This window comes from Saimiri boliviensis, chromosome 3 (assembly GCF_048565385.1).
Source record: "Saimiri boliviensis isolate mSaiBol1 chromosome 3, mSaiBol1.pri, whole genome shotgun sequence".
In the NCBI taxonomy this organism is placed as follows: domain Eukaryota; kingdom Metazoa; phylum Chordata; class Mammalia; order Primates; family Cebidae; genus Saimiri; species Saimiri boliviensis.
The window spans coordinates 136,900,231-136,927,638 of NC_133451.1; the positions used below are offsets into that span (position 1 = coordinate 136,900,231).

The 27,408-nt window shown below is 38.2% G+C and overlaps 1 protein-coding gene across 5 annotated transcripts in view; it reads right to left on the reverse strand.

The window, feature by feature from the left end:
- ARFIP1 (ARF interacting protein 1) overlaps positions 1-27,408 on the reverse strand; it is a 121,881-nt gene that overhangs the window by 62,114 nt on the left and 32,359 nt on the right. For all 5 annotated transcript variants that reach the window (XM_074396818.1, XM_010338595.3, XM_010338598.3 and 2 more), the window contains exon 2: positions 11,939-12,040. In XM_074396818.1, coding sequence (XP_074252919.1) covers positions 11,939-12,031 — 93 coding nt within the window. In that variant the 5' untranslated portion in view covers positions 12,032-12,040. The remainder of the gene's footprint in view (positions 1-11,938; positions 12,041-27,408) is intronic.

Here is a 27,408-nt window from a genome sequence, read left to right on the forward strand (position 1 = left end):
ATTTTCTCCATTTTACCACACACACACACACACCAGCGACACACACACACAATTTCAATCTTCCTTTCTCCCCCTCTCTCATTCCATCATTCAACAATATTTAACAAGAACTTACAGTACCATTTGGTGGTTCATTGCCTACACTCTTGGCCTCCCCTGCTTAGTCTGGATTCTAAGTAGTTCAGAAGTTTGATAAGACTGAAATAATGTACCAACCTGCATCAAAGAATACTGAATTCGTTCACATACTATCACTGTGGAAACATTTATATGTATCTACATTCAAAATAATTTCTCCAAGAAATTAAAAAATATATTCCTAATAGCTTTTGTTTATAAATAAGGGCATACTCACAGATTATAATTAAGATAGATAAGCCTTCAACCTTTCATTATGAATTATATTCTCAACAGGACTCTCAATCCAGAATTAATTTAATGTATATTAAAATATATATACTTAAAATTTTAATTTGTATTAATAGTATTAAGAGTATAGCCTATAGCTAAAAAGTGAGTATTAAAATGAATCTAGATTTTGCACGGGTTAAACAATCCTTGAAAAAATTTGCCACACCTCTAAAAGGGAACAGCATACATATTTGGTCAAAACTGGCTCTCTGAAAAAGTCCCCAACAAATCATTGTTGCCACTGACCGAGCTATTACATTTTTTAGGTGTGAGTAACGTGGAAACATTATATTGCATTCCTACATAGAATGGAGACAAACTGTCATCCCGTGCTATGAAAACTCTAGGGTAGGATGGCTGAAGTAGAAAATATGTCAACTTCTAAGTCTATTTACTAGAATTCATTATTTTATTGAGCAACTACTATGAACTATAAACTGTGCTGTGTGTATACACTATCTCTGACCTAATAGTGATTCCAATCTCTTGGGAAAAGCAGATAAATAAGTTGTAAGGTCTATTAGGCTGACTGATGGTGCCATGGCCTGCACGTACACCTCTGGAGGGCCTTCTGAAACTAGAAAACCCAAAGTAAAAGCAAAAGAATGATCAACCCCTGTGGGGCATAACTAACTTGAGACATTTTTCTATTGTTTCTTATTCCAGCACCAACTGAGAAGGTCATTGGACTTTGGAACCGACCTTGGTTAACCTCATGACTCCAGAACCCACAACCCCCTCCCAGCTTGCAAAATACCACACTGCTTACCCCAAACCTATAAAACCAACTCCTATCCCGCTGCCCTCCAATGACTCTCTTTTCAGACTCAGCCCGCCCACACCTGGGTGAATAAACAGCCATGCTGCTCACACAAAGCCTGTTTGGGGGAGTCTCTTCATTCAGAACGCAGGTTTTAACATAAGTTACAACACGTGACTGGTGAGGGTAGGAGTTGGAAGATGGAAATATGTCTAAAATAGACTTCTGACAATTTCCTATATTTCTTTCCCAAATGTTCTCCCGACTGTAATGTATGATATTGCAAACTGCTAAGTACACGGAATGAAGAAATGACTTTGTTCAACAAAATTATTAAAAATTAAAACAATAACAACAAAGACTCCATATTCACACACTCAAATACCACATGCAGGGAAATTAAGGACATAAGATGTACCAACTATAAGATTACAATATCACTTCCCTTGTTTTCCAGAGAAGTCTAATGATCTGGTTTCTAGTCCTGGTTCTTACATGAATAAAACATTCACTTATTCACCAAACATTTATTGAAAGGCCCTCTTAGGTAGTATGTGCCAAAAACTGTTACCAAACTCTGGAAATAAGGTAATAAATGAGAGTGCTCTTGTACTCACTGCACTTATAGTCAAATCACATAAGCTTTTGGTACAGCTACTTAATTAATACTGGGTAATTCCATAACAACCGCAAGGGCCCTTTTCCTCCAGTGTAAAACAACATAGTGAGACTCAGAGATCTCTAAGGTACTTCTATTGAACTAATACTCTGTGATTTAACTTAAAACTTAACAGGTGAGGGGTTCTTAAGATTCAGGGAACCTGAGAACCCTTATACAGTGTTCAGGGGGTCATTTAGGGTGTTTTCACCTATGAATGCACTTTCTCTAGAAAAATGTACATACATAAACCTACCTAAATTTGAACGCAAAATTTGGTAGGTGTATGTATGTATATTTTTTTTTGTATATGAATTTTTGTTTTGGGTCTTCCACGGGAAATAATCCATTTTAGCTAGGTCTAATGAGGCAACGTCTCTAAATCTACCCACTATAAATTAATTCACAAGAAGTTTCAACCATGTGGAGTTAATATGATTTATTTCTGCTCTTAAACTCATGGTATTAGTTGCAAATTTCTTAATCTAATTTTTGACCAGCACTTTTAATTTTATTTTCTAAATAAAATGCATTTATTTAGAAGCAGAAATATTTTTACTGTAAAAGACTGAGATAATACTAAGATGATTATCCTCTCCACGTCTAGCTGTTGCTGCCCCATCTTAATTAAAAGAGGAGGCTGGGCATGGTGGCTCATGCCTGTAATTCCAGCACTTTGGGAGGCTGAGATGGGAGGATCACCTGAGGTCAGGAGTTTGAGACCTGCTTGGCCAACATGGCAAAACCCCATCTCTACTAAAAATACAAAAATGAGCCAGGCATGGTGGCGCACACGCCTGTAGCCCCAGCCACTCGGGAGGCTGAGGCAGGAGAATCGCTTGAACACGGGAGGCAGAGGTTGCAGTGAGCCGAGACTGTGCCACTGCACTCCAGCCTGGGTGACAGAGCAAGATTTTGTTTCAAAAAAAAAAAAGGAACAAACTTAAAAACATTAACATATGAGGCAATGACTAAACTGCTGGCAAGGGGATTTCTAGGATGATACTGTCTCTACATAAATGTGAATGTTGAATGTGAAGATAACCAGGTGCTCTCTTAGGACAGACTAAGAAAGTAAATAAAAAACTCAGACATCTGCAATGAGAAACGCAAACAAGAACACAAAAATTTGTAAGTTCATTGCCTGTGCCACAGTGACACCAGCTGGCCAGGCAGGTTATGACAATGTAATAAGCTACCACCTTGATTTTATGTAAAATAGACTTTTAAAAAGTGTATTATGCATTAAACAAAAGCCATGATAAGATTTTAAACAAGTATAAAAGATGTATATAAGTACCTGAGAAAACTTTGGTGATGATCCAGTTTTTACATACGACATCTCTTTACTAGTCTATAAAATATATTAATATATTTATTTTCTCTATAAAATTTTATCTCTTATAGAAAAATGGATTTGGAGTTAAATGCAATTTTCCTGTTTATTCCTCAGGAAAACAAATGGATAAATGGGGAAACTGAGCCAAAATTTAGGTATTTAAATTTAGGATGCTTAAAAGATCTTGAGGGTAATTTATCCAAAACAGTCAAAAGATACTTCTGAAATACTATTTTCACTCATGGGTTAAGAAAGCACATGGCTTTTAATTAAAAACTATTAAATATGTAAATGACTCAAATGCTGTGTGTGTGTGTGTGTGTGTGTGTGTGTGTACGTGCGTGCCCACGCGCACATGGTTAATTACAACTTTTATTTTAGATTCAGGGGTTACATGTGCAGGTTTGCTACCTGGATATATTGCATGAGGCTGAGATTTGGGGTACCAATGATACTGTCACCCAGGTACTTTTCACCCTTTGCCATCTTCTCTCCCTCCCTACTCTAGTCATCCCCAGTTTCTGTTCTTGCCATCTTTATGTCTATGAGTATGCAATGTTTAGCTAGCACTTATGAGTGAGAACATGTGGCATTTGGTTTTCTGTTCCTATGTTAATTCAGCAGCAACAAAAACAAAAACAAATGGATAGCCTCCAGCTGTATCCATGTTGCTGCAAAAGATGTAATTTTGGTTGGGTGTAGTGACTCATGCCTGTAATCCCAGCACTTAGGGAGGCTGAGGCGGGTGGATCACCTGAGCTTGGGAGTTCAAGACCAGCCTAAACAACATTGGGAAACCCCGTCTCTACTAAAAATACAAAACTTAGCTGGGTGTGGTGGTGCATGCCTGTAATCCCAGCTACTTGGGAGGCTGAGGTAGGAGAATCATTTGAACTAAAGAGGCGGAGGTTGCAGTCAGCCGAGATTGTGCCATTGCACTCCGGCCTGTGTAACAAGAGTAAAACTCAACTAAAAAAAGAAAGAAGTAACTCTGTTCTTTTTTTTATGACTGCCTAGTATTTAATGATGTATATCTACCACATTTTCTTTACCCAATCCACCACTGGTGGGTACCTAGATTCCTTCTATGTCTTTGTGATTGTCAAGAGCACTCTGATGAACATACAAGTGCATGTGTCTTTTTAGTAGAATGATTTATTTTCTTTTGGATATATACCCAGTAATGGGATTATTACATTAATAATCCCAAAGGGGAACACCCCACAGGACAAAATAATCTGGATAGCCTTCAGCCCTAGACCTTCCCTCTTAAGGAGCCTACCCAAATGAGAAGAAATGAGAAAACCAACCTGGTAATATGACAAAACAAGGCTCATTGTCAACACCCCCCGACCCCCCTACAAGAATCACACAAGTTCACCAGCAATAGATCCAAACCCTGACTTACCTTAAAAAAGAATTCAGGAGGTTAGTTATGAAGCTAATCAGGGAGGGACCAGAGAAAGGTGAAGCCCAATGCAAGGAAAATCCAAAAAACGATAACAAAAAGTGAAGGGAGAAATATTCAAGAAAATAGATAGTATAAAAGAAAAACAAAATTTCAGGAAACTTTGGACACACTTTTAGAAATGCAAAATGCTCTGGAGATTCTCAGCAATACAACTGAACAAGTGGAAGAAAGAAATTCAGAGCTCAAAGACAAGGTCTTCGAATTAACCCAATCCAACTAAGACAAAGAAAAAAAGAATAAGAAAATATGAACAAAGCCTCCAAGAAGTCTGAGATTATGTTAAATGACCAAACCTAAAAATAATTGGTGTTCCTGAGGAAGAAGAGAATTCTAAAAGCTTGGAAAACCTATTTGGAGGAATAACTGAGGAAAACTTCCCCAGCCTTGCTAGAGACCTAGACATACAAATACAGCAAGCACAAACAACACCTGAAAAATTCATTGCAAAAAGATCCTTGAGACACTGTCATCTGGTTATCCAAAGTTAAGATGAAGGAAAGAATCTTATGAGCTGTGAGACAGAACCACCAGGTTATCTATAAAGGAAAACCTATCAAATCAACAGTAGATTTCTCAGCAGAAACCCTACAAGGTAGAATGGATTGGGGCCCTGTCTTTGGCCTCCTCAAACAAAACAATCAGCCAAGAATTTTGTATCCAGCGAAATTAAACATCATATATAAAGGATACAGTCTTTCTGGACAAACAAATCCTGAGGGAATCCTCCATTACCAAGCCACCACTACAAGAACTGCTAAAAGGAGCTCTAAATCTTGAAACAAATCCTGGAAACACATCAAAACAAAACCTCTTTAAAGCATAAATCACACAGGACCTACAAAACAAAAATACACATTAAAAAGCAAAAACCAAAACAAAGGTACATAGGCAGCAAAGAGCGCGATGACTGCAACTGTACCTCACATTTCAATACTAACATTGAATGTAAATGGCCTAAATGCTCCACTTAAAAGATACGGAACCGACTGGGTGCCTGCAATCCCAGCACTTTGGGAGAAGGAGGCGGGTGGATCACCTGAGGTCAGAAGTTCGAGACCAACCTGGCCAACATGGTGAAAATCCTGTCTCTACTGAAAATACAAAAATTAGCTGGGTGTGGTGGCAGGCACCTGTAATTCCAGCTACTCAGGAGGCTGAGGCAGGAGAATCACTTGAACCTAGGAGACAGAGATTGCAGTGAGCCGAGCTAGTGCCATTGCACTCCAGCCTGGGCAATAAGAGCAAGACTCTGTCTCAAGAAAAAAAAAGAAAAAAGATACAGAGCCACAGAATGGATAATAACTTGCCAACCAACCATTTGCTGCCTTCAAAAGACACATAAGGACTCACATAAACTTAAAGAAAAGGGGTGGTAAAAGGCATTTCATGCAAATGGACGACAAAAGTGAGCAGGGATAGCTATTCTTATATCAGACAAAACAAATTCCAAAGCAACAGCAATTAAAAGAGATAAACAGGGACATTATATAATGGTAAATGGCCTTGTCTAGCAGGAAAATACCACAATCCTAAAGATATATGCACCTAACACTGGAGCTCTCAAATTTATAAAACAATTACTAATAGACCTAAGAAATGAGATAGACAGCAACACAATCATAGTGGAGAACTTCAATCCTCCACTGACAGCATTAGACAGGTCATCTAGACAGAAAGTCAACAACGAAACAATGGATTTAAACTATACATTGGAACAAATGGACTTAACAGATATATACAGAACATTTCATCCAAGAACCACAGAATACACATTCTATTCAACAGTGCACAGAACTTTCTCCAAGACAGATCATATGATAGGCCATAAAACAAACCTCAATAAATTTTAAAAAACTGAAATTATGTCAAGCGCTCTCTCAGACCACAGTGCAATCAAACTGGAAATCAACTCCAAAAGGAACTTTGAAACAATGCAAATACATGAGCATTAAATAACCTGCTCCTGAATGAGCACTGGGTCAAAAGCGAAAACAAGATGAAAATTAACCTGTCAAAACCTCTGGGAAACAGCAAGGTGGTGCTAAGGGTGCAAAGAGGTACTAAATGCCTACATCAAAAAGACTGAAAGAACACAAACTGACATTCGAAGGTCAGACCTCAAGGAACTAGAGAAACAAGAACAAACCAAACCCAAACCCAGCGGAATAAAGAAAATTACCAAGATCAGAACAGAACTAAATGAAATTGAAACAATACAAAAGATAAATGAAACAAAAAGGTGGTTCTTTGAAAATATAAGTAAAATTGATAAACCATTAGCAAGATTAGCCAAGAAGAGAGAAAATCCAAATAACCTCACTAAGAAACAAAACAGGAGATATTACAACTGACACCACTGAAATACAAAAGACCATTCAAAGCTACTATAAACACCTTCACACAAACTAGAAAACCTAGAAGAGACAGATAAATTTCTAGAAAAATACAACCCTCGGAGCTTAAATCAAGAAGAATGATATCCTGAAAAGACCAATAACAAACAGTGAGATTAAAATGGTAATTTTAAAGTTACTAACAAAAAAGTCCAGGACCAGAGAGATTCACAGCAGAATTATACCAGAAATTCAACAAAGAATTGGTACCAATCCTTTTGACACTATTCCACAAGATAGAGAAAGAAGGAACCCTCCTAATTCATTTTACGAAGCCAGCATCACCCTAATACTAAAACCAGGAAAGGACATAACCAAAACAGAAAACTATAGACCCATTATCCTTGATGAACACTTACGCTAAAATTCTTAACAAAATATTAGCTAATCAAATCCAACAAGATGTCAAAAAGATAATCCACCATGATCAAGCGGGTTTCATACCAGGGATGCAGGGATGGTTTAATATATGCATGTCAATAAATGTGATACATCACATAAATAGAATTTAAAACAAAAGTCACATGATCTTTTCCATAGATGCAGAAAAAGCATTTGATAAAATCCAGTATCACTTTACAACTAAAACTCTCAGCAAAATCAGCATACAAGGGGCATACTTAAACGTAATAAAGACCATCTATGACAAGCCCACAGCCAACATAATACTGAATGGGCAAAAGTTGAAAGCATTCTCTCTGAGAACTGGAACAAGACAAGAATGCCCACTCTCACTACTCCTCTTTAACAGAGTACTGGAAGTCCTAGCCAGAGCGATCAGACAAGATAAAGAAATAAGGGCATCCAAATCAGTAAAGAGAAGATAAGACTGTCACTGTTTGCTGACGATATGATCATTTACTTCAAAAACTCTAAGGACTGCTCCAGAAAGTTTCTAGAACTGATAAAAGAATTCAGCAAAGTTTCCAGATACAAGATGAATCTATGCAAATCAGTAGCTCTTCTACACCCCAAGAGTGACCAAGTGGAGAATCAAATCAAGAATTCAACTCCTTTTACAACAGCTGCAAAAAACAAAAAACAAACAAACGGAAAGACAAAAACAAACAAACAAACAAACAAAACCCAAAAAACAAGAAAACAACTTAGCAATATACCTAACCAAGGAGTCAAAAGACCTCTGCAAGGAAAACTACAAAACTCTGCTGAAAGAAATCACAGACGACACAAACAAGTGGAAACACAACCCACGCTCATGGATGGGTAGAATTGATATTGTGAAAATGACCATATTGCTAAAAGTAATCTACAAATTCAATGCAGTCCTCATGAAAATACCACCATAATTCTTCACAGAGTTAGAAAAAAACAAATCTACAATTCATACGGAACCATAAAGAGCCCACATGGCCAAAGTAAGACTAAGCAAAAAGAACACACCTGGAGGCATCAAACTACCTGATTTCAAACTATACTATCAGGCCAGAGCCACCAAAACAGCATGGTACTGGTATAATGATGGGCACACAGATCAATGGAACAGAATAAAGAACCCAGAAATAAACCCAAATACTTACAGCCAACTGATCTTCGACAAAGCAAATAACATAAAGTGGAGAAAGGACACCCTTTTCAACAAATGGTGCTGACATAATTGGCTAGCCACATGTAGGAGAATGAAAATGGATCCTCATCTCTCATTTTATACAAAAATCAACTCAAGATAGATTGAGGACTTAAACCCAAACCCTGAAACTACAAATATTCTAGAAGATAGCATTGGAAAAACCCTTCTAGACATTGGCTTAGGCAAGGATTTCATGACCAAGAATCCAAAAGCAAATGCATTAAAAACAAAGATAAATAGCTGGGACCTAATTAAACTAAAGAGTGTCTGCATAGTAATAGGAACACCCCACAGGATAAACAGTTCATGGAATGGAAGAAAATCTTCACAATCTACACTTCCAACAAAGGACTAATATCCAGAATCTACAATGAACTCAAACAAATCAGTAAGAAAAAAAAAACTCATCAAAAAGTAGGTTAAGGATATGAACAGACAATTCTCAAAAGAAGATATACAAATGGCCAACAAGCATATGAAAAAATGCTCAACATCACTAAAGATCAGGGAAATGAAATCAAAACCCCAATGACTATAACTGAAAAATCAAAAAACGGTAAGATGTTGGCGTGGATGTGGTGAACTTCTACACTGCTGGTGGGAATGTAAACTAGTACAGCCATTATGAAAAACAGTGCGGTGATTCCTTAAAGAACTAAAAGTAGAAGTACCACTAGATCCAGCAATTCCACTACTGGGTATCTACCCAGAAGAAAAGAAGTCATTATGGGAAAAAGATACTTGCACAAGCATGTTTATAGCGGCACAATTCACACAGCAAAATCATGGAACCAACCCAAATGCCCAACAATCAACGAGTGGATAAAGAAACTAATACACACACACACACACACACACACACACACACACACACACACGATGGAATGCTACACAGTCGTAAAAAGGAATGAACTAACAGCATTTGCAGTGACCTGGATGTGACTGGATACTATTATTCTAAGTGAAGTAACTCAGGAACAGAAAACCAAACATCATATGTTCTCACTGATATGTGGGAGCTAAGCTATGAGGATGCAAAGACATAAGAATGATACAATGGACTTTAGGGACTTGGGTGGAAGAGTGAGAGGGGACAAGGGATAAAAGACTACAAATACGGAGCAGTGTATACTGCTTGGGTGATGGGTACACTAAAATCTAACAAATTGCCACTAAAGAACTTACTCATGTAATCAAATACCGCCTGTACCCCAACAACATAGAAAAATAAAAAATAAAATAACACATTTTATTCTAAAGTTAAAATTTGAAAGGAAGGGGAAAAATTTGTTTCAGTGCTACTCAAAAACAAATAAAGGTTAAGACTCATGAATGAGTTTAATGTACAAGGCAACCTCAAAGAACAAAGCTGGTGAAATAAACTACCAGATATCATGGTTGGAGCTGACATTTGCTCCAGTTTTAATTACTGTGGTAAGTAAATAAGATAATGTTATTGCTTCAAGGTCAGACCAAAAAAAAAAAAAGAAGAAGAAGAAAAAAAAGAGATACCAGAAATAGACCCACACAAATGCAATAATCTGAAAACAAAAGCCTCCAGTAGAGGAAGGATAGTCTTTTTTTCTCCCAGCTTTAGTGAAGTATAATTGACAAAATTGTATTTAACTGTAACATGTACAATGTGGTTTCAATTTACATATATGCTATGAAAGGATTGCCACAATCAATCAGGCTAATTAGCAGATCAATTATTTCACAGTTACCATTTTTATTTGCATGTGTGGGTGAGAATACTTAAGATCTACTCTCTTAGCACATTTCGAGTATATAATAAATTACATAGTTACTAAACTATAGTTAGCATGCTGTACATTATACCTCCAGAACTTACCCATCTACTGCAAGTTTGTATCCTTGGATCACAATCTTCCTACCCCACCTCCTCAGCATATGGTTTGGATGTTTGTCTCCTCCAAATCTCATGCTGAAATGTGATTCCCAATGCTGGAGATGGAGCTAGGAGGGAGGTGATTGCATCATGGGGGCAGATCCCTCATGAATGGTTTAGGACTATCCCCTTGGTGATGAGCTCCCACCCAGTTCACAAGAGATCTGGTTGTTTAAAAGACTCCAAGTCCTTCCTCTTCTCTCTTGCTCCTGCTCTCACCATATGATGTGTCTGCTCCCCCTTTACCTTCCATCATGATTGGAAGCTTCCTGAGGGCTTTACCAGTTGGTGCCATGCTTCCTTTACTGCCTGCAGAACTGTGAGCCAAACAAAACTCTTTTCTTTATATATTACCCAGTTTCCTGTATTTTATTTATAGCAACATAAGAATAAACTAACGTAAGAAAATTGGTACCAATGAGTGAGCAGTGCTATAAACATTCCTGAATACATGGAATGGAAGCAGCTCTAGAACTGGGTAACGAGCAGAGGTTGGAAAGCTGAGGGCTCAGAAGACAGGAATGTGAAGGAAAGTCTAGAACCTCTTACAGACTAAATAGTTGTGACAAAAAATGCTGATAGAAATATGGGCAGTGAAGTCCAGGCTGTCAAAGTTTCAGATGGAAATGAGGAAGTGATTGGGAACTGAAGTAAAGGTCACCCATGTTACGCCCTAGCACAGAACTTGGTGGCATTGCATTCATATCGTATCCTAGGGACCTGTGGAAGTTTGAACCTAAGAGTGACAAATTAGTGTATCTGGCAGAAGAAATTTCTAAGCAGCAAAGCATTCAAGATATAACCTGGCTGCTTCTAACAGCCTACAATCAGGTATGAAAGAAAAAAAAATGACTTAAAGTTGGAACTTATATCTAAAAGGAAAGCAGAGCATAAAAGTTTGGAAAATTTGCAGGCTGGCCCTGTGGTAAAGAAATAATACAAGCAGACTATGGAGCAGCCACCTGCTAGAGAGATTAGCGTGACTAAAGGGGAGCCATGTGATAACATGCAAGACAATGGGAAAAAGGCCTTAAAGGGCATTTCCGAAGTCTTTGGGATAGCCCCTCCTATCGTAGGCCTAGAGAGTGCTAATTTTAAAAGGATAATGTTTTTATTAAGAATAGAATTAAGCAGTCTTATAAAGTTAGATACCAAAATCATCATACATACTCTTGTGCTGATCAATTACTGAAAATAACACCAAAGCCTAATAGTTTACTGGCCTGGAGCTTAATCTTGACAAACTACTAAGATGGTCTTCCTCATTATCTCTATATAATAACATTAGATTCCTGACTGAAGCCAGTCTAAGAAAACAATCCTACATTAAATTTTGTCTATTACTTTCATCTCAACATTTAAAGGCTTATCATGATTCTTTGCATTAAGAGAAACAAAAGTGTTCTTACCCTATTAAAGCCATGTTCACGAGAGTCATCAACTTCTCCATTACTAGTCACTGGAATTTCTGCTGCTGAATTTTTGGGAGATTCTTGAGCCATAGTAGACTCCTAAAACAAAAGAAGAAAAAGACAGCCATAACTAATACCAAATCATAAAGACTAAATTCATGTTTATAGTACTTACAAGCCACTGTTTTAACATTTTTTATCATTGCAACCTACCAAATACTTGTATAATAAACAGAATATATACATAATTTTAAAGTTCCATCTGGCTGATTTATCTTCACTTAACCTTAACTTCTTGATTAAAAATGAGTTACATATTTGTTGTAGGTACCAGAGGCACTCTCATAGCCTCTTAAATAGTGTTATGATAGACCAGCACTTACAATTGGGGGAAAAAAAATACAGAAAGCCAAGCTTGATTATTAATTCAACTACAGCAGCTCTATTTTTCCAACTAGAGTACTATGAAGACAAATGAGAGCACAGGGCAGAGTAGAATTAGGTTGGTAACAGATCACTAGCTTAAAAATCCACAAACTTTAGTTGACAAGTGTTATCAAAATAATTCTGCATTTATTAATAGACTTCAAGACTAGCTGGAATGCTACAGTAATCAAGACAATATGGTATCAGTGAAAAAACAGACAAATAGGTCAGTAGAATAGGGAGCCCAGAAATAGACTCACGTTAATGTAGTCAACTGATCTCTGACAAAGTGGAAAGGTAATACAATGGTAAAAATATGGTATTTTCCACAGTGGTGCTGGAATAATGGTGCCGGACATCTACATACAAAAAAAGGACCAGACAGAGACCTTACACTTTTCATAAAAATTAACTCAAAATGGATCATAGACCTAAGTGCAAAATGCAAAACCATAAAGCTCATAAAGATAGCACAGGAGAAAACCTAGATGACCATGGATACGGTGATGACTTTTTAGATACACCACCAATGCCATAATCCATGAAAGAAAAAATTGATAAGCTGTACTTCATTAAAATTTAAGATTTCTGCTCCAAAAAAAACAGCATGAAGAGAATGAGAAGAAAAGTCACAGACTGGGGAATATATTTGCAAAGAACACATCTGATAAAGGACTGTTTATCTAAAATATACAAAGAATTCTTAATACTCAACATTAAGAAAACAGCTCAATTAAAATGGGCAAAAGATCAGAACAGATGTTTTGTCAAACAGATGTTTCATCAAAGACAATGTAAAGATGGCTAGTAAGCATATGAAAAGATGTTCAATGTCATCTGTCATTGGGGAATTGCAAATTAAAACAATAATGAGATACCATTACATACCTATTAGAATGGCCAAATTCTAAAACACTGACACCACCAAATGCCCACAACGATGTGGAACAACAGGAACTCTCACTCATTGCTAGAGGGAATGCAAAATGGTACAGCCACTATGGAAGACAGTTTGGCAGTTTCTTGTAAAATCAAACATACTTTTACGTATGATTCAGCAATTGTGCTCTCTGGTATTTGCCCAAATGAACTGAAAACTTACCCGCAGAAAAATTTACACACAGATGTTTAGAGCAGCCTTATTTATTTATAACAATTTAAAATTGCCAAAACTTGGAAGCAATCAAGACACCCTTCAGTAGGTGAACAGATAAAATGTGGTACATAGATACATGGAAGATTATTTAGCACTAAAAATAAGTAAGCTATTAAGTCACAAAAAGACATGGAAGAAATTTAAATGCAGATTGCTAAATGAAAGAACCCAGGCCAAGTGCAGTGGTTCACGCTTGTAATTCCAGCACTTCGTGAGGCTGAGGCAGATCACTTGAGCCCAGGAGTTTGAGACCAGCCTGGGAAACATGGTGAAACCCTGTCTCTACAAACAATGCAAAAATTAGCTGGGTGTGCTGGTGCATCACTGTAGTCCCAGCTGAAGTGGGAGGATCATTTGATCCCAGGAAATAGAGGCTGCTATGAGCCAAGATCACACCACTGCACTCCAGCCAGGGCAACAGAGTGAGACACTGTCTCAAACAAACAAGAAACCCAAATTGATAAATCTTCCATTTATCTATGTACCATATTTTATCTGTTCACCTACTGAAGGGTGTCTACTGTATGATTCCAACTATATGATGTTCTGGAAAGGGTAAAACTACAGAGGCAGTAAAAAGATGAGAGGTTGCTAGAGGTTAGTGGGGAAGGAAGAAGAGGCTGAACACAGAGGGTTTGTAGGGCAGAGGAACTATTCCGTATACTACAGTGGTGGATACTTGTCATTACATATTTGTAAAAATCCATAGAATGTACAACACCAAGAGTTAACCCTAAGGGAAAGTACAAACTTGGGGTGATGATGTGTCAATGCAGGGTCATCAACTGTAACAAATGTATCACTCTACCCAGGAATGTCGAAGGTTGTGCATGTGTGGGAATGGTGGTACACAGGAACTTTCTGTGCTTTCCCCTATATTCTGCTGTGAAAACTGCTCTTGAAAATAAAGTTTAATTAAAAATAGTAATAATGCTGTCTAAATCCTAAATTATGACCTTAAGAAAGAATTGTTCCCAGATTTTTAAAAATTATTGTAAAAAACACGTAACAAAAATTACCATCTTTACTTATGCGTATAGGTCAGTACTGTTAAGTATATTCACAGTTATGCAATCAATCTTCAGAACTTTTTCATCTTGTAAAATTGAAACGTTATATCCATTAAATTGCCCTTCATTTTTCCACCTCTCCCCAGCCTCTGCCAACCACTACTCTACTTCTGTTTCTATGAATTTGACTACTCCAGATAAGTGGAATTGTACAGTATTTGTGTATTTGTGATTGGCTTATTTCACCTAATATAATGTCTTTAAGGTTCATCCATGTGGTAACGTTTGTCAAAATTTTCTTCCATTTTAAGGCTAAGTAATATTTTGTTGTATGTGTATACCATATATGTGTATCCACTCATCCTCTGATAGATACTTGGGTTGCTTGAAGCATTTAGTTGTTGTGAACAATGCTGCCACAAACACGGGTGTGCACAATCCTGCAAGATCCTGCTTTCAATTCTTTTGGATATATACCCAGAAGCAGTATTACTAGATCATACTGTAATTCTATTTTTAATTTTTAAAATAAAATGTTTTATTTCAATAGCTTTAGGGGTACAAGTGGTTTTGTTTACATGGAGGAGGTAACAGTAATGAAGTCTAAAGTTTTAGTGCACGCATCACCCAAGTAGTGTACACTGTACCCAACAAGTAGTTTTTTATCACTTACTCCCCACCACCCTCCCCTCTTGAGTCTCCAATGTCCATTATACCACTCTGTGTGCCTTTGCATACACAAAGCTAAGTCTCCACTTATAAGTGAGAACATGTGGTATCTGGTTTTCAATTCCTGAGTTACTTCACTTAGAATAATGGCCTACAGTTCTATCCAAGTCACTGCAAAATGCTATTTCATTCTTTTTTTATTAAATAGTATTCCATGATACAAACCCTATTTTCTTTATCCACTCATTGGCTGATGAGCAATGAGGCTGATTCCATATCTTTGCAACTGTAAACTGTACTACAATAAACATGTGTGCAGTTTTGATATAGTGACTTCTTTGCCTTTGGGTAGATGGCTAGTAGTGGGAATCCTGGGTTAAATGGTAAATCTACTTTTACTTCTTTGAGATCTCTATTGTTTTATCACCAGCAATGTATAAGCATTCCTTTTTCACCACATCCATGTCAACATCTACTGTTTTTTGACATTTTAATAATGGCCATTCTGGCTGGGGTGAGGTGGTATCTCACTGTGGTTTTAATTTGCATTTCCCTCAGGATTACTGATGTTGAGCATTTTTTCATGTTTCTTGGCCATTTGCATATATTTTTTTGAGAAATGTCTATTCAGGTCATTTGCCCACTTTTTTTTTTTTTTTTGAGACGGAGTTTTGCTCGTTACCCAGGCTGGAGTGCAATGGCACGATCTCGGCTCACCGCAACCTCCGCCTCCTGGGTTCATGCAATTCTCCTGCCTCAGCCTCCTGAGTAGCTGGGATTACAGGTATGCGCCACCATGTCCAGCTATTTTTTTGTATTTTTAGTAGAGACGGGGTTTCACAATGTTGACCAGGTTGGTCTTGATCTCTTGACCTCGTGATCCACCAGCCTCAGCCTCCCAAAGTGCTGGGATTACAGGCTTGAGCCACCGCACCCGGCCCATTTGCCCACTTTTAAATGGAATTACTTGTTTTTTTTTCCTTGCTGATTTCAGTTCCTTGTAGATTCTGGATATTGGCTCTTCATCCGATGTGTAATTTACAAATTTTTCTCCCATTCTGTAGGTTGTCTGTTTATTCTGATGATTTTTTGCTGTGCAGAAACTTTATTTAGTTAGGTCTCATTTATTTATCTTTGTTTTTGTTGCATTTGCTTTTGCGGTCTTAGTCATAAATGATTTGCCTAGGCCAATGTCTAGAAGAATTTTTGCTAAGTTTTCTTCTAGAATGTTTACGGTTTCAGGTCTTAGATTTAAGTCTTTAATCATCTTGAGTTAATTTTTGTATGTGGTGATAGGCAAGGGTCCAGTTTCATTCTTCTACATGTGGTTATCTGATTTTCTCAGCATCCTTTATCGAATAAGTGTGCCCTTTCCCCACTCTGTTTTTGCATGTGTTGTAAAAGATCCATTGGTTGTATTTGGCTTTATTTCTGGGTTCTCTATTCTGTTCTATTATTCTACGTATCTACTTTTTTTTTTTTTTTTAACCAGTACCACACTGTTTTGGTTTACTATAGTCTTATAGTATAGTTTGAAGTTGGGTAATGTGATGCCTCTAGATTTATTCCTTTTGCTTAGAGTTACTTTGGCTATTTGGGCTCTTTTAGCTCCATATGAATTTTAGGATTGTTTTTTCTAATTCTGTGAAAAATGATGCTGATATTTTGACAGGAATTTCATTGAATCTTTGGGCAGTATAGTCACTTTCAGAATATGAATTCTTATGGAATGTATTTCCATTTGTTTGTGTCATCTATTTCTTTTAGCAGTGTTTTGTAGTTTTGTAGTTCTCTTTGTGAAGATTTTTTGCCTCCTTGGTTAAGTGTGTGTGTGTTGTGTGTGGTGTGTGTATACACACACGGCCTAATTGTAAAAGGGAGTTATTGAGTTGATTCTCAGCTTGGTTGTTGTTGGTATACAGCAGTGCTACTACTGTGTGTACATTGATTTTATAACCTGAGACTTTCTTCAATTCATTTATCTGAAGAGTCTTTTCATGGCATCCTTAAGGTTTTCTAGGTATACAACCATTGGCAAACAGAGATAAATGGATTTCCTCTTTTCCAATTTGCATGCCCTTTGTTTCTTTCTTTTGCCTGATTGCTCTAAGACTTCCAGTACTACAATACGCTGAAGAGAAGCAGTGAAGGTGGGCACCCTTCCCTTGTTCCAGTTCCTAGGGGGAATACTTTCAGCTTTTCCTTGTTCAGCGTGATGCTGGCTATTGAGTGTTTCATATATGGCTTGATTTTGAGGTGTGTTCCTTCTATGCCTAGTTTGTTGAGGGTTTTTATCATAAAGGGATGCTGAATTTTATTGAATGCTTTTTCTGCATTTATTGCGATGATAGTTTTTGTTTTAAATTCTGTTCATGTGATGAATCATATTTATTGATTTGCATATGCTGAACCATTTCTGAATCCCTGGAATGAAACCCACTTGATCATGGGGAATTACCTTTTTACTTTTTTTTTTCCCCCTGATAGAGTCTTGCTCTGCCTCCCAGGCTGGAGTGCAGTTGTGTGATCTCAGCTTACTGCAACATCTGTCTCCTGGGTTCAAGCAATTCGCAATTCTCCTGCCTCAGCCTCCCAAGTAGCTGGGATTACATGCCCGCACCAACACTTCCAGCTAATTTTTGTATTTTTAGTAGATAGGGGATTTCGCCATGTTGGCCAGGCTGGTCTGGAACTTCTGGCCTCAAATTATCCACTCACCTTGGCTTCCTAAAGTGCTGCGATTCAGATGGGAGACACTACGCTTGGCCTCATAGGGAATTATTTTTTTTGATGTGCTGTCAGATTCAGTTTGTTGTTGAGGATTTTTCTGTTGAGGATTTTTACATCTATGTTCATCAGGTATACTGGTCTGTACTTTTCTTTTTTGTTATGTCCTTCCTTGGTTTTGGCATCAGGATGATACTGGCTCCACAGAATAAGTTAGGGAGCAATCCCGCCTTCTCAATCTTTTTTTTTTTTTTTTTTTGAGACAGAGTCTCACTCTGTCACCCAGGCTGGAGTGCAGTGGCATGATAATGGCTCACTGCAACCTTTGCCTCTCAGGTTCAAGAGAGTCTCCTGCTTTACCCTTCCAAGTGGCTGGGACTACACGTACACGCCACCACACCTGGTTAATTTTTGTATTTTTAGTAGAGACAGGGTTTTACCATGTTGGCCAGGCTGGTCTTGAACTCCTGACCTCAAGTGATCCCTGCCTTGGCCTCCCAAAGTGCTGGGATTACAGGCATGAGCCATCGTGCCCAGCAAGAACTGGTATCAATTCTTTGAATATCTGGTAGAATTCAGCTTTGATTCCGTCTGGCCGGGGACTTTTTTTTAATTGGCAGTTTTATTTTATTAATTACTGAATCAATCTCACTGCTTGTTACTGGTGTGTTCAGGATTTCTATTTCTTCTTGATTCAAGCTTCGGGGAGTTGTACGTTTCCAATAATTTATCTATTTCCTTTAGATTTTCTAGTTTGTATGCAAAACAGGTGTTCACCATAGTAGTCTCAAATAATCTTTTGAATTTGTGTGGTATCAGTTGTAATGTCTCCATCTTAATTTCTAATTGAGATTAGTTGAATCATCTCTGGTCTTTTCTTGGTTCATCTATCTAGTGGTCTATCTATTTTGCTTATCTTTTTAAAGAACCAGATTTTTGTTTAATATTTTACATATTTTTTGTTTCAATTTCATTTATTTATGCTCTGATCTTTGTTATTTTCCTTCTGCTAGCTTTGGGTTTGGTTTGTTCTTGTTTCTCTAGTTCCTTGAGGTGTCATATTAGGTAGTCAATTTATAATATTTCATACTTTTTGATGTAGGTGTTTAGTGCTATACATTTCCTCTTAGCATAGTTTTTGCTGTATCCCAGAAGTTTTGAAAACTTATTTCACTGTTACCATTCACTGCAAAATTTTCAATTTTCATCTTTATTTCATTGTTAGCCCAGACATCATTCAAGAGCAGATTGTTAATGTCCATATCCATATATATAGTTTTGAGGGTTCCTTTTAGAATTGAATTCTAGTTTTATTCTGCTGTGATCCGAGAAGATACCTGATATAATTTCAATTTTCAAAAAATTATTGAGACTTGTTTTGTGGCCTATCATGTGTTCTACTTTGGAGAATGTTCTGTGTGCTGATGAGAACTGTGTTTATTCTGCAGTTCCTTGGTAGAATGTTCTATAAATATCCATTAGGTCTATTTATTCTATAGTGTAGTTTAACCTCAGTGTTTCCGTGTTGACTTTCTGTCTCAATGATTTGTCTACTGTTGTTAGTAGAGTGTTGAAGTCCCTCATTATCACTGTGCTGCTGTCTGTCTCTTTTCTTAGGTCTAGCACTAATTGCTTTACAAACCTGGAAGCTTGAAAATTAGGTGCATATATACTTAGGACTGTTAAATTTTCTTGTTGAATAGATCTTTTTACTATTATATAATGACCTTCTTTGTCTTTTTTTTTTAAACTGTTGTTGCTTTTATAGTCTGTTTTATCTGATGTAAGAATAGCTACTTCTGCTTGCTTTTGATTTCCACTTCTATGAAATATGTTTCCACTCCTTTGAGTCTACAAGAATCCTTATGTGTTAAAGACAGCAGATATTTGGTTTGTAACTTTTACCCATTTTGCCAATCTGTATCTTTTAAATAGATCATGTTGTTACCTAGTGACTTTGTTTTCTTCTCTGTATTGTTTTATGAAATCCTTGTGAATTTTATGCCTTCAGAAATTTCTATTTTGATGTGTATCAATCTTTTGTTTCAAGATTTAGAATTCGTTTTAGCATTTCTTGTAGGGCTAGTCTAGTATTGACAAATTCCCCTGGCATTTGCTTGTCTGAAAAACACTTTATTTCTCCTTCATTTATGAAACTTAGCTTTGCTGGATGTTATTCTGTTTAAGGAGACTAAAGATAGGACCCCAATCCCTTCTGGCTTGTAAGGTTTCTGCCAAGAAGTCTGCTGTTACCTGATACTTTTGTCTAACTGCTCTAGGAATTCTTTCCTTCGTGCTGACTTTAGATAGCCTGATGACTACATGCCCTGGTGATGCCCCTTTTGCAATGAGTCTCTCAGAAGTTCTTTAAGCTTCTTGTATTTGGATGTTTAAATCTCTAACAAGGCCAGGAAGTTTTCCTCATTTATTCCCCCAAATAAGTTTTCCAAATTTTTTTGCTTTTTCTTCTCTCAGAACACCTATAATTGTTAAGTTTGGCCATTTTATATAATCCTCTATTTCTGGATGACTTTGTTCATTTAATTCTTTTGTCTTAATTTTTGTCTGATTGGATTAATTCAAAAGCCTTGTCCTTAAGCTCTGAAATTATTTTTCCTACTTGGTCTAGTCTATTGTTAAAGCTTGCCACCGCATGTTGTAGTTCCCCAAATGCGTCTTTCACATCCAGAAATTCTGGTTGGTTTTTCTTTAAAATATCAATTTAGAAAATTTTCAGTCATATCCTGAATTGTTTTTTCAATTTGTTGGTTTTCACCTTTCTGTTTTTTTGTATCTCCTTGAATAACTTCATAATCAACCTTTTGCATTCTTTATCTGGTATTTCAAAGAGCTCCTCTTAATTTGGATCCACTGCTGGAGAAGTGGTATGATATCTTGGGAGTGACTCTCCATTTTTTCATATTGCCAGAATTAGTTTTCTCATTCCTTCTCATGTGAGCAGACTATTTATTCTAACTATTTTTGCATTTATTTTTATTGTTCTAGGTTATTTTAAAAATGTTCTTTTCTCCCCCTTGAGGATGTGACTTAAATGTTTATAGTTTATCGTCACTTAGCTTCAGCTCTGGGAGCTTTCAGTGGTGAAGATTCTGTATGAGTTCCTTGGTTACGCAGAATCTTTGTGAGATGGCTTTGCCAGATGCTGGTTGCAGGAGAAATGTGCTGGGTGTGTGACATGGTTTGGATTTGTGTCCCTGCCCAAATCTCATGTTGAACTGTAATCCCCAATGTTAGAAAAGGAATCTGGTGGAAGATGACTGGATCATGGGGACAGATTTCTCCCTTGCTGTTCTTGTGACAGCACTTCCCCCTTTGCTCTATTCTTTCTGCTCCAGCCATATAGGACATACCTGCTTCCCCTTCACCTTCCACCATGATTGTAAGTTTCCTCAGGCTTCCCCAGCCATGCTTTCTGTACAGCCTGTGGAACTGTGAGCCAATTAAGCCTCTTTTCTTTATAAATTACCCAGCCTCCGATAGTTTTTTTTTATAGTATCCATGATTGTAAGTTTCTTCAGGCCTCCCCAGACATGCTTTCTGCACAGCCTGTGGAACTGTGAGCCAATTAAGCCTCTTTTCTTTATAAATCACACAGTCTCCGATAGTTTTTTTTTTAATATAGTTATGCAAAAACAAACTAATACAGTGTGTGAGGAGGTTCACTGTCTCCTGTGGGGCTGGAATGGCAGAAGTCGCATGAAGCTTATCTTGTTCCCCAGTGGTATACACTTAAAAAATTTTTTTCCCCAGTATTTTATTCACTGGGCTGAACAGTTCAGGCTTCATGCCACTAGGAGGTGCCCACAGGTAAAAACTGACCACAGCACAGGCTGATGGGTAAATACAATACTCCAGTGTTGAACAGAGGTCCCATCCTTGACAGAGGTGGCTGGGGAAGATCTCAGTGAAATGCAATGATGTCTTTTTGGGGAGGAGGGGGCTAACACAGCTCTTCTTTCAAGCCAGTAGGAAAGCAATCCACCTCCCAATCACACTCTTGACACAGTGTTCCAGCTATTCAGATCAGAAGCAGGCACTTCTTTTCATCTGCAGGAATGCTGATGTTCCATATACAAAGGGGATGTGACTCTTTCTCTCATGCAAGCCTGAACCTGGAAGGCACTCCCCCTGTGCAGATGTAGTCACCCTGAAATGTTCTAGAAATGTTGTCTAAAGAGGCACCTGCAATGAGCTCCCTGGGAGAACCTGCAGTTGTGTTTGCAGTGGTGGGCAAGAGGGAAAAATAATCTTCTCCCAGACCCTTCAGGAGCACCGGGGCTGCCTGACTGTTGAATTAGAGCTACACTTTCGCTACCAAGCCCAGCACTGCACCTGTGCCTCTGCTGAAAGAAACGTCCCATAGGTGGAAAATTCATAGACTCCAGGCCTATATAGTCTCATTTCCTTTGTCCCATGAGGTACTCCCTTAATGTGGTTTACTCACTCCCTCCCTTACCCTAGGAGTAGCAGTCCCTGAGGGCCATACTGTGAATCTTGCTGCTCCTCTGGGTCTAGCTGCCCAGAGAAGCTGCCAAACTCCAGGCTGGTGCTGGCGAATGTCTGCAATGGATTCAGTGATGTAACCTGTCCTCTAGTCTCCCAGCAGCAGGTACCAGTAGCAGCTTCGATGGAGGTGGGAAGGAAGTGAGGTAGACTGAGATTTCCTTGGTTATAAAGAGCCTTAGTGTATTGCCTTTCTCAAATGAGAGCAGTAGTAATGTACTGGGTACATGAACAAACTCAAGACCTTCTGGTTAGCCAGGGTGATGCAGGCAGTGGTAATAGTTGAGGTTGTGCAATAGCTTTCCCTTTTCTGAATGCTGTGTTATTGTACCTGCAGATGTTGTAATAAGCTGTGCCAGTTGTCCACCAGCCAGGAGATAGCGCTTGCAACTGCACCAGCTACAGTGGCAGTGGTGGAATTTGTGTTTGCCTTACGTCACCCAGGGGAGATACCCTGCTGCCTCAGACAATGGGCAGGGCCATGGTGTTCCCGAAGGGGTAATTCCCTGGTGGCTGGGGCAATGTTCCAGGGAGAAGCACACCTGCTTTTGCTGTACAAAAGAATCTGCATGGGAAGGAGGGGTTGCAGGCAGCAATAAGTCCCACTCAGCTCCCATGCACTTGGCAAGGCAGGTCTCACAACCCATAGTGTTCTACTAGCAGGAGCCAGCTAGGTCCCAGGCAGCCTACATTTGGAAGGCAAAACTGCCCCCAGGGCACCAACCTATTCACAGAGACAGAAATCACAGCTTTCAGGAAACACCCTTCCTGGTCTATGGAAGCAGGGGTGCCCAGCTTCTGTGCCTGTGGCTACGGCACACTTACTGCTCATAACTCAATGCTGGCCAGAGGTGTTCATCCTCACTCAAGTTTATGTCACAAATCTCAGTTGGGAGCTTTGCTCAACCTGTGACCTCAGCCTGAGTTAGCTGATGTGAACTCCCCTGTGAGGTAAGACAGGGAATGGCTTACCTCCATCCCTCCTAGAGTCTGGGAGTGCATTCAAAGCCCATCCTGATGCTGCTCTTTCTCATATATTCCCCACTGAAATCAGCTCCAGGGCTCGATAGGGTTAAGGCCTCCCGCCATGGTCTGGATTCCTGGGTTCCCTAGTGGGAGAGAGTCACTGCGGCTCTCTCTCCCCTTCCCAAGCTCTGCGGACACTGTTTTCTGTCGGATTCATGGTGTAGGCTACTGACTGCTACTTCTTTCAAAGGGTCTATAGTTTCTGTTTTTCCGTTAAGTTCCTATGCTGCCTCTTGGAAAAAAGTTCACAGTGTGAATCTCTACACACTATTTCATCTTTCCAAGTGGGAGAAACATGCTAACAATGCCTCCAGTCTGCCGTGTTGGGAAAAAAAGAACTATTTTTAATTTTTGGGGAAACCACCATACTGTTTTCCATAGCAGCTGCATCATTTCATATTCCCACTATCAGTGTACAAGGGTTCCAATCTCTGCATCTCACCAATACTTGTTATTTACTGATTTTTAAATAGCTTCCATCCTAATAAGTGTGCAGTGATATCTCATTGTAGTTTTGATTTGCATTATTACCCTAATGATTAATGACATTGATTGTCTTTTCATATGCTTGTTGGCTACATGTGTATCATCTTTGTAGAACTATTTATTCAAGTTCTTTGCCCATTTTAAAATTGGATTGTTTGGGGGATTTTTGTTGCTGTTGAGTTATACAAGTCTTTTATATATTCTGGATATTAACTTATCAAATACGTAACTCGCAAATATTTTCTCCTATTCTATAAGTGGCCTTTTCACTCTGTTGTGTCCTTTGATGCACAGAAGCTTTTCATTTTGTAGTCCAATTTGTCTATTTTTACTTCTGTTGCTTGTGCTTTGGTTTCACAACCAGGAAATCCTTGCCAAATCAGATGTCAGAAAACTTTTCCTCTGTTTTTTCCTAAGACTTTTGTAGTTTTAGGTCTACATTTAGGTCTTTGATTCATTCTGAGTTAATTTTTGTAAACGGTGTAAGGTAAGAGTCCAACATCATTCCAGTTTTTCCAGCATGATTTGTTGAAGAGACAATCCTTTCTCCATTGAATGGTCTTGGCATCTTTGATATTTATATTTTCCTTCCTGCCATTGCATTTTCACACTACATCTAGATTGCCTGTGGCTACTGAAGTTTCTGTTCCTTGCAAATAAGAGATGTACACACATTAGTATTTATACTTTAATTCGGAAGACTAAGACCCAGCTATCTAAATAATCACTACCTTTTCCAATTATGCTATCATGTTCTTACTTCATTCCTTCTAAAAACAGCTGGTGATTCGACAGGAATTTACTATATGCCTACTATTTTGTGGGCAATGTGTCTGGGATAAAACAGAAATATAAACCAGTTTTTAGCCTTCCAGAAACAAAGTGTTTTGGCAGACAAAAAAGTTATAAAATACAAAAATTAGCTGGATGTGGTAGTGGCACACCTGTAGTCCCAGCTACTCAGGAGGCCGAGGCAGGAGAATCGCTTGAACCCAGAAGTGGAGGTTGCAGTGAGCCGAGATAACGCCACTGCACTCCAGTCTGGCAACAGAGCCAGATTCCATCTCAAAATATATATATATAATCAGTGTTGTGAGGAAAAAGAGGGAAACAATGTGGTGAGCATTAAGATGAAAAACTTAACAGAGGTGACATTTAAGCTAAATTGTGTACAGTAACAGTTTAAAGATATAGTAAACAAGAGATCCTCAATAGCAGGAATAAGAAGCAGAGTGGAAAAGAGTCATATTCTAGAAACTGCAAGTAAAGCAACTTGGCTAGAATGGTGATTGCTCACTCAAACATTCATCAGTTCAACTAATTTATTGCAACTACTCAATTCTGCTGTTGTAGTCCCAAAGAAGCAGCCACTGACAGTATGCAAATGAACGAGCATGGATTTGACCTGACTCCTGTCCTAGCAAGTCTGTAGAGATTTAAAAAAAAAATGAAATCTAAAGACTGCACTCTGGGATATCTCAAAATCTGAGATACAGGGAAATGAAGAGGAACTAGTAGAATAAAACTCATGAAGAATGGCACATAAGGTAGAAGGAGAACCATAACAGGGGAGCTTCTGAGGACAGGTAAAAGGAAGACAGGTTCTTGCTTCTGAGACTGATGACAAAGACCCTACTGAACGTCCCCATACCTGTACAGAACGCAACTACAAAACTTCAACACAATTTAAAAAGAAATCTCCTAAAAGTACTAGAAAGTAAACAGAAACTCTTGGTGGGGAAGGCATGTTCATGTGCAGGACAGAAACAGGGAGCTATGCAAGTAACTTTCCGTCTCCTAGGCAAAAGCTTAGAGCTAAGTGCTATCCATGCTGTGCATCCAGCCTTGGCCAGGGCACCTGGAGGGAAAATTTGTAGTCTTTTTTGGCTGGGAAAAAGTTGAGAAAAAATGATAGGAATAGGAAATCTTGAAAAGGAAATATCTAGAAAGGAGATCCCAGAATGTGCCTACCCACATCTCTGACTAACCTTTAATGCACTTGAGCTAAAGGAGCTCACCTACAGACAAAATATCTCAATTGAGAGCAGAGCTGCCGTCAAGAAACAGTTTGAAATGCAAGTCCAGACAAGAAAATTACCTGCTAAAACAAAGGCAACAATACTCATTGGAGAAAATCAACAGAATGTGGACAGCATCTAGACAGAATCTCCACATCCCAATGTGTACAATGTTCAAAATACAATCCAAAAGTACTAAGACATGCAATGAAGCAAGAAAACAAAACATTCCCAAAGGGGGAAAAAAATCAATCTAAAAGACTCTGAGATGAACCAGATGTTGGAACTAGCAGACAAGGATTTTAAAGAAGCTACTATAACTAGTCTCAAGTAAAATATTTTCAATGAATAAAAATCTTGACAAAAAAATTTAAAGTCTCAGTACAGGAATATAACCATTAAAAATGAGCCAAATGAAAATTATAGAACTAAAAGGTATAATATTTTAAAAATCACTGGTTAGAATTCCAGATGGAGATGACAGAGGAAAGAGGAAATGAACCTAAACTAAATCAAAATAAATTATCCAAACTGAAGAACAGAGAGAAAAGAAGTCTGAGGGAAAAAAAGAGCTTTGGCAGCCTGTGAGATATTATATGATCCAACATATGTGTAGATGAAATACCAGAAAGAAAGGAGAAATGGAACAGAGATCTAATGGCCAAAAAGTTCCAAATTTGATGAAAGACAAAAATGTCCAGACACAAAATGCTCAATGAACACAATGCGGAAAAAACACAAAGAATTCCATGCCAAGGCACATCAAAATCAAACTATTTAAAGCCAAAGATAAAGAGCTAACCTCAAAATCAAACTATTTAAAGCAAAAATAAAGGTGTTCAGGCTAACCTTGAAAACAGCAAGAGAAAAACAAGTATGACCACCAGGGAACAATAATCCAATTAATGGCTGACTTCTCATTGCATTTACAAAAGCCAGAAGAAACAGAAACCTTTTTACCTTACTTTTACTTAACTCTTTTACCTCTACTTTTACCTTACTTTATCTTAGTTTACTTTTTTTTTTTTGAGACAGGGTCTCAGTCTGTTGGCCTTGGCTAGAACTGCAATAGGGTAATTGCGACTTGCTGCAGTCTTGACCTCTCAGGCTCAGGCAATCCTCTCACCTTCAGCATGCCACCATGCCTGGCTATTTTCGTTTTTAAACTTTTTGTAGGGAAAAGGGTGTCATTATGTTGCCCAGGCTGGTCTCAAACTCCTGGACACAAATGATTCCCCCACCTCAGCCTTCCAAAGTGTTGAGATTATGTCATGAACCACTGTACTGAGCTGAAACATTTTTAAAGTAATGAAAGAAGGAAATTGACTAGGAGTGGGGGCTCATCTCTATAATCCCAGCACTTTTGGAGGCTGAGATGGGTGGATCGCTTGAGCTCAGGAGTTCAAGACCAGCCTGGGCAATATG